Source organism: Lycium barbarum, chromosome 1 (genome assembly GCF_019175385.1).
Source record: "Lycium barbarum isolate Lr01 chromosome 1, ASM1917538v2, whole genome shotgun sequence".
In the NCBI taxonomy this organism is placed as follows: domain Eukaryota; kingdom Viridiplantae; phylum Streptophyta; class Magnoliopsida; order Solanales; family Solanaceae; genus Lycium; species Lycium barbarum.
The window spans coordinates 6,227,866-6,237,014 of NC_083337.1; the positions used below are offsets into that span (position 1 = coordinate 6,227,866).

Consider the following 9,149-nt stretch of genomic DNA (forward strand, 5'->3'; position numbering starts at 1 on the left):
ACTTTTCTTATGCCCAAGAAGTCAAGATTATCTAAAACGTTAAATCAAATTAGACGACATATTTACTGTGTTGAAAACTCTAACCTTAGTGGCTTATTCTGAATTCATATTTCGTTACTAGAGTTTTCCATGAGGGGACTTTTCTTATGCCCAAGAAGTCAAGATTATCTAAAACGTTAAATCAAATTAGACGACAATTAACTAATTGATTAATACTTCGTAGATTATCCTAAGTACAAAAAATTAGGTAAAAGTCCAAGATAATGAATCACAAGTACTTCCAATGGAGTAATGGACGCCAAAAGTCGAAACCTTTCAAGGCGTTGAATGACTTAATGATGGCATATTGGCATGTATTACCCCATTCATTTTATTTTAAGCGTTTTAGTTTAATTGAGTACCGAATGCCGGAATTTAAAAAGTAAAGATTTTTTTTGAATTTATGATTTCCAATTATATATATATATATATATATATATATATATATATATATATATATATATATATATATATATATATATATATATATATATATATTGAGTACCGAATGTCGGAATTTAAAAAGTAAAGAAGTTTTTTGAATTTTATGATTTCAAATTATATATATATATATATGCTACAAATTTAAAGATATTAATCATACTATTTGAGATGTTGGAACTGAAAAATAAGTACCAATAATTTAAAAGAATTTTTTTTGTGCTTTCAGCCCCTCAAACATTGACAAATTCTGAATTTGATCTTTTGTTTTTTTTTGTTAAGCATATTTAATCTTCAGTTAATTGGTACGCACACTTTTGATCCCTTGTGAATCTTCATAAAATTAAGTACTAAATTATTTCATTATCGACGTGTTGTGTTAAAATTGATTTGCTACACCATATTTGAGGGTAAAAGAGTTCTACAAATAGTCTAAGTATCACATATATTTCCTATATAAAAGGAGCAAAAATACTCATTTTAGTTAATTCAAGATTAAATGCGCTTAATCAAATAATACAAAAATCAAAATTAGAATTTATCAATAATCGAAGTACTATATATGCAATTGTCCTATAAAAATGACTTTCTTAAAGAAATTAAAACGAAAAATAAGACGCGTCACTTGTTGGAAAACTTTGAAATGTCCATTCTGTTTTTATTGTCGCTAATCACGTCGGACATTTTGTAACTTTTTCCACAATAATTTATTTCTTCCAATCATGACTCATGTAGTGAGATAATAAGAATTTAAGTGCATACATATATTAAGAGAAAATTACGCTGTATGTTAATTGGGCAACAATGCTATCAAAATTGACCCATTTTTTAAATTTTTACAAAAATTGACTCAATTTTTTCTCTCTGTCACTCTCTCTCTCTGCCTTTGTATATGTTGATATATATTGGTATAAGTGTCTGTATATGCTTGTATATTTTTGTATGTTTTGGGCTATATTTTGTAATGTAAGTTTTGGACCTTTTTTTTGCAATGTAAGTGACCAACTTGTATATTTCTGAAATTTTTTCTTATTAATGTATTCATTCTATTATTTTATGATAATAGATAAGAATTTAGTACAAGCACATAGTTTAGAATAGTACTATTAAACAATATGTTACCTCCTGTCTATTTTAAATGTCGTTTAAGATTCTGAAAAAAGAGAAATAACTGTTGAGAAGATATCTACAAAATTGTAGAAAGTATTGAGAAAAAAATTATCAATGCTTGCTTCATTTTCTAAAGTGATATTTTCTTTTGGACCGAATTTATTTGACTAAAAGCAGACTTACAATAGACCAGATATAGTATATTGATTTTTCTACTTTATATAATAAATCATTGAAGTGACAGTTTGGTTGACAATGTGCATCTGCGTTTGCCCCACTAGTTGTATGAGAGCAAGGTTATTTGGTAGAATGTATAAGAATAATGCAGGATAAGAGCTATTAATAATGCTGGTATTAGTAGTGCTGATTTTAGTTACGTTGAGATAATTTTTTATCCACTGATTAGTTTGGTGTATTAAAAATAATATGCATTGTATAATGTTTTTTTTAAAAAATTGATTGTTTACAAAAATACCCTCCAACTTAATAATTGTAAAAAGTTTTGAGAGATTTCAGGGGCAATTGTGTCTTTAGCCATGCTTATGCATGTAGGAGTATTAAAAATTCTTGCATTGCTAATACCACGATTTGCTATGTATTATGTATACATAAGATAATACAAAATGAGATTGAAAAAGTTTACCAAACAAGATATTAGTAATACACAAGATTAATGCAAGCATTATTTTTTCTAATACCTCCTACCAAATGATAATCTCAAGTGAACCCAAGAAAATGTCCAACAAAGATATTTTGTATTAATTTATAAGATCTCTTACGTTAACTTTCACTGATCTCTTGTGAAAAAAGTCAATTATCTAATATAACATTTATGATGAATTACAAAATTAAATCTTTCGAGTAATTTTGATAAGGAGCGTTTTACCCCTTTAGTAAGCTTTTGACGAGAATTTAAATTAATCATACCAGTAAAATTCAAATATGTAACTATTAAAGTGCGAAAAGGACTACAATTACCACCCCACCCCCTTCTTTCGTAGCAAAATTATCTCTAGATTTTTATTTCAGTTCATACATATAACACTGTATTTTAGCATTAAAATTTTCTCATTGGGAGTAAGCAAATATGTCATTTATATTAATAGATTGATTCACTTGGAGTAAAGATACTTTGTTTAACTCTACGGAATACATAACGTGTGTTATATTACTTCATTCAATAAAAGAATAAAACCATACCTTTAGCCAGAAAAACTTGAATTGTGTTTGCAATTTGTAAAAAGAGGCCAACAGAATTTAGACAAACAAAAGGAGCCCACGTCAGGTTTTACACCTTTTTAGGGAGCTTAATGAAATTATCATACTCATTCAATGTAAGGACCAATATTTCTTGCCTTTTTCTTTAAAATATATTTGCAATCGTGGTGTTCCAACCAATTTGCAGAGGCTGACCCATCCTATTAGGAGGGGGTCACGTGCCACCGCTAACCTCGGAAAAACATAGTGTATATATGGTGTATACACCGTAGAGAACGTATGTATATCTAACAGGATCCTAACATATATCCACTACTTTTGTGCAATTGGTTGTTGGGCCCCTTTTGTCCTAACATGAAACCTGGGTTATCGCAGTTTAGTTTATATTTTTTTTGTTGAGCTTGTTTTTTAGATTCTCTACAAATAAATTAATAAGCCCACAACTTCTTCTTGTTATTCTCTAGTCCTCCCTTAACCACACCCTGCCCCCCACCACACAAAAAAAAGAAGAAGAAGAAGAAGAAGAAGAAGAAGAAGGAGGAGAAGCCCCAAATAAAAAAAAATCTCATTCTAAACATATTCTCCTTCTTCCAATGTTGAAAAGTTTATACTTTATAGTATTTTACTAATATCTTATCATAATAATTAAGTTTTCAAAGATTTGCACGCCAAATTTTGACAGTAACAATTGACATGTCAATATTACGCTATTTGGTCATTAGTGTCCCCTCTACGTCAAAATCCTGAGTCCGCCTCAGCCAACTTGCATATGTCTCAACTATTCTACCGGAATATGCTGCATATCACCAACACATGTACCGAGTATTGCCTAACAAGGCTTAGGCATACGGAAAAAGCAACTAATGTTTGTTTTGTCCCTATTAGGAATTGAACCTGGGTTTTTCTTTTTCCTTTTTTTTTTCCTCACTCGATATCCGATACTCACATTGGGGCCCGACTAAGTCCAAATTCGCATCGAGAAGCCTTACGACTAAGTCCAAATTCGCATCGAGAAGCCTTACATTGGTGGTGAAGCATCCTAAAGGGGGCTCTATATCCGGAGCTCGAACCCAAGACTTTTGGTTAAGGATGAAAGGATACTTACCATTCCACCACAACTATGGCCAGAAACCATAATATTCGCACTGACGGCCCAACAAAGAGGCTAAGTAGTAGTAGCTAAAAGAGGCTAAGTAGTGGTAGCTATCTTTCTTTCCATTACGAACGACTAGAGATCCTGTCAATGGACCCTGATTTTCATAGTAGTATCTTTTCTTGCCATTTATCTTCTTTGCAATTACTAATAGATTAGTTCTTTCTCTGTATAAAGATCACATATTGATAAATATTTACAAAGCACAAGAACAACTAAACAAATGAAGGGTCTATGAGAATCATAGAAAAGTGCAAGAACTGCATTCAAGATAAAGGGATTCATTAACATTCTAATGATCATGTACCCAATTACTCAACAGTTACAAAGAGCCACAACAGCTCGTCTCTCTCTTCATCTCAAGTTTTATCGCTTAAAAGCTAGGCTCGTTCCTATACAAAAAGTAGTCACATAAGTCACAAGCTTAAAAGACTGAATTACTGCGATCCTCAGCTTTATGAAAAGGAGAGGAGACTGCGTAAAAAGCCAAATGCCTTTACATAGATGCATCGACGATTCTCAGTTCAAAGGCCAATTCCATTGTTAGTGTGCAAAGATGATTTCATCGTTGTCAAGTTTTTTTTTTTTTATCAACCACGACGAATACTCATGTAGTTAAAGTCATGATGCTGGACACCCAATTGCTTTAGCCAAGAATCGGCCACACTAAAAAGTGACATGAGCCTCTCTTGGTCCTTTCCGCTCCTATCAGAAACCCATACGTCACCTTGCATCTTGTAAGTGGCCAAACCAAAAGGCGGGAGAGAAATGCTTTCTCCTTCCTTTCTTTTCCTACTACCATTCTCCATGTCATCTCCAAGGTCCATATCTGGACAAGACATGAAGAATAAAGCTTGAAATTTAAAGGGAATATAAGCAAAGGTGATTTCAAGTTGTTCAAAGGACAAATGGAATAATACCTTGAAAAGAAGAAGAAAGGGTATGGAAAGTGAGAAAGCACGTCGACAAGTCCTTAATGGTTCTTCCCATGGGAATGTGATATATCGGGTACCTACATATTTTCACCTCAATAAAGTTAGTGACCTGATCATTCCTTTATTCCCTTTTCCATATTTGATGGTTGCAAAGAAAGAAGCATCAATGTCATGGTATCATGTAGGCTATGCTACAGAGAAAACAAGATCTCCTGATTCTCCTTGACCACTAATGGAAGGTAAATATAAAATTTTAATTCACCTTATATAAGTACTTGGAAGGAAACACAGTTTAATGCATCTAAATTACTTGAATTTGATATAAGTTGCAAACAGAGACTGAGACTAAAGGCTGATATACCAAGCAACTGCCATCCAACTAGCAGGCGAAAGATCGACACTTCTCAATGACATTAATCCAGGGTATCTTTCAGCCAAGCTATTAATCTGAAAGGCGACATGAGCTGGTGTTAGATTCACATAAATCAAAAGAAAAAAGACTTAAAAATCCAAACCACATGTAGTCAAACCTCTCTATAACAACGTTGATTGTTCCTATATTTTTTAGCTGCTATAGCGAAATGTTGTTACAGAGAACATATAATGTACCATAACATGAAAGATCGGTTCCACAGGAAGCATGGTTGTCATAGTGAAATGCTATTATAGAGGATGGTTGTTATAGAGAGGTCTGACTGAATTTCACATGGAATCAATACTGTATCATCATAAGGTGGCATTACATAAATCTAACTGCATAAAGAAAGAACATAGGCTTCTAATTATATCATATGATATGATATTATGCTACTGATGGTTTCTGAATAAAACTGTATAATATGGTGTATATGAGTATATTATACCAATTAAAACAAATACTCCATTTTACTCCTATGAATTATAGGCCTACAACTAAACCTATCTAATTCTACACCTAATTTCCCAAAGTGCTTGTCATTAGCATAACTTATGGGTTATAAGAAGATTGTAAGAAACAGGAAAAAGCAACTAAACTAACATGGTAACACTACATAATTCTATCTAGATTTTTTTAGTGCACAAAAATGAGATGATTTGGTAAAGATGATGATACCTTATCCATCAGAGGAACTCTTCCATATGGAGTACATCTCTCGAAATACTGAAAATAAAGGTATCCCAATCTATCGTTCGTTCTGCTTAAGCTATCTTGTTCAACTACACCTTCCTCAGAGGAACATCCATCCCACCTCGATAGTTTTTCGCTCTCACTCTCATCACTTAAAGAATCGCTGAAAGAATCCCTCGTCTCGCAAACAGATTCGGCCTCCTCCCTAAAGAACAAACATTTTACATTTTACACAATCATTGTAGTTTAACATGTTATAACGGGTCACTTGTTCATCCTTCTGCATAACCATTATTGACCCTAGTTGGTTTACTGAGTAATTAACAAACTTATGAAGGACTAAACTTCAGGAAACACATGATCACCAAAATAAGCAATAATTCTAAAACTAGAGTAACTTCAACAGAAAGCAAGAAACCACCCTTACAAGTTTTGACCAGTTCAACATAGTGGAGAAAATGATTAAAAAATAAAGGTCTCTTATGTTTGACGGTAGAATTGAAATAGTCTCTTAAGTATGCACTTCAGAGTTTTGATCCTTTAAGTTTTCCAAGTGATAACATTTTTAGTCTCCATAAAATCTTTACCGAACACCTATTTGTTAGATGTGATGGAAATAATGGGAAAAAAGGACTTTAACTATAAAAAACCAAGAAAGTTCCATCAATTCCTAAAATATGCAACAAAAAACTACACTAGATACTAAAAAGTAGCAAAAATTATACCTCAAAAAGCAACACCAGACTCTAGAAATAATTAAAAATAGCAAAAACTACGAAAATTGTACCTCTAAATGTGAGTTCCTGCTAATTTGTTTTTCCATAGTTCCCATCAAATCTACCGAACCGAGTTCGGTAAATATGTTACGGAGACTAGAAGTGATAACTTTTAGCAAACTTAAAGGACCAAAACTGTTAAGTGCATACTTAAGGGACTATTTTTAACCTACCCTCAAACATAATAAACCATTTTTGTCATTTTCTCCAACATAGTGCATAAGCATTCAGCTTTCCAATTTTCACAAATGCATTTAAAAAGCAAGAACTCCCCAACACCCCCCCCCCCCGGCCCCAAACCCCACCCCCAAGGCCCCAAACAATAACCAAACTCTAGTGCTATGATCAAATTGAGATAAACAAGAATGTATACAAAAGGGAATACCTTAAAATATTTGCAGGTGAAGTGCTGGTAAAGATTTGAATAGCTGAAAGATAAGGGACATAATATTGGACCAAAGTTTCTCCTGTATCCAATCTAATTGGTATTCCAGCCCCATAAGCACTCCATTCATCATAACAATTCCAAAGATCAGCCAACTTGAAATATTCCACCTTCTCCCTTTCCCATGGATGCCATAGCTTATTCAAATTTTTAATCTCACTCTACGCAACAAACAAAAACAAAAAAAGAATCATATAACACAAATTACAACAATAACAACAACAACATACACAGTGTAATCTCACAAGTGCAGTCTGGGGAGGGTAGAATGTACGCAAACGTTACCCTAGAGAGGCTTTATAACACAAATTATAGACACAAATCAAGAAATGAAATTTGGCAAACAAAATTTACAAACCTTGGCTAAACACTGAGATTGGACAAATGGGGTTGTGCAGTTAAGGAAACAATCAAGATTTGATTGCATTGATCCCTTGTCCATGTTCATTAATTATATGCAAAATATAAACAAAAAAAAAAAAACAAAGATTGAGAGAAATAGAGAGAGATAAAAGAAGAGGAAAAAAATGATTCTCTCTCTCTAAACTCTGTGAATAATGGACAACCAAAGAAGGAGAAGAGAGGAAAAAAACAAGAAATATAAAACAGGGTAAGGAGAAGAGAAGATGAGAGATAAAAACGGGATTCTATATTCCTTCTTTATAGCATGTGTGTTGAGGTAAGAATATAAACTGGTCGGTCCGCATACATGAACTCCATTTTTTGACGTTTTGAACTAGTTTATTTAAAAAATTTACTTCTTCCGTTTCATAATAATTGATGTTTTTAGCGTAATATAAGAAAACTACTCACTTATATAAAATAAATGTTGTTTTCAGCTAACTTATCCTTAATCAAATATCTTAAAAAAGAAAAGAATTTATGTGTTTAATAATAAGTGATTCTTTTAGCTTATTCACAACCCTTAAAAAATTGTTCACTCCTGAAAAATTAAAAGTGTTTTTAATAAGTTACCACTAATTAAATGTCTAGAAAAAAAAATTTACTTAATGATTTATGTAAATAAGGGTAATTTTAAAAGAACAAGATCAATTAGTTTATTTATTTATTTCTTTCGTTTCATAATAAGTTGTATTTTTACCTTGGCATAAAAAAAAATGCTCTCGCGTAGAAACTAAGAATTGTTTTCACCTATCTTACTCTTAATCAAATGTCTTGAAAAAGAAAAGAGCTCTTCTGTTTCATGATAAATAATTTTTTAGCTTATACACACCTCTTAAGAAATTATTCACTCTTAAAAAATTAAAAGTGTTTTTACTAACTTACTTCTAATTAAATATCTAGAAAAAAAAACTACTTAATGATTCTTGATTATGTAAATAAGGATAGTTTTGAAAGAATAAGATCGATTTCTTAAGCCTAAAACACCATTTATTCATAAACACTGGGAGTAGCTCTTTAACAAGATGACGAATAACTCCCTTTATTTAAATAAGGATAAATTTGAAAGAAAATAATTGATATTTTTTTCATTTTGTAAAAGACCACTTATTTTAAAATAAAATGAAAGGACAAGAATACCACGTGTTTTAAAACGACAGTAGTATTATTTATGGAAAATTTAAACAAGAGTTAAAAGATAAACATAAAGTTTCCGGCAAGATTTTCTGCCAGTCAAAACCCACAAGATAAAGAGAATACAACTTTCAGCTAAACTTCAAGATTACTTAAAACCAAGAAAAATTAGAGACTTTTCTTTGATTTTTGATTGAAATTAAAACTGACCCACAAAGGAAAAAAAAAAAAAAACAAGAAAATATTACCCGCGAGTTTCGGGTAATCTGTGTGTGAGAGAAAAAGAAAGAGATATTTTAAGAGAAGAAAATGAGAAAAAGCTTGGACTTTGGGAAGAAATTTGTGTGACGCGAAGAAAGTAGCGGAAATGAGGGTGTTGAGATAATTC

At 31.9% G+C, this 9,149-nt stretch overlaps 1 protein-coding gene across 1 annotated transcript; it reads right to left on the minus strand.

The window, feature by feature from the left end:
* Positions 1-4,201: 4,201 nt before the first annotated feature.
* LOC132630598 (uncharacterized) lies at positions 4,202-8,002 on the minus strand. The gene is made up of 6 exons (XM_060346173.1): positions 7,584-8,002; positions 7,166-7,386; positions 5,990-6,209; positions 5,258-5,343; positions 4,882-4,973; positions 4,202-4,790 (listed from the first exon to the last, which is right to left on the minus strand). The coding sequence occupies exons 1-6, from the start codon at positions 7,671-7,673 to the stop codon at positions 4,552-4,554; spliced, it is 948 nt and encodes a 315-aa protein (XP_060202156.1). The 5' UTR covers positions 7,674-8,002; the 3' UTR covers positions 4,202-4,551.
* Between the last annotated feature and the right edge of the window lie 1,147 nt (positions 8,003-9,149).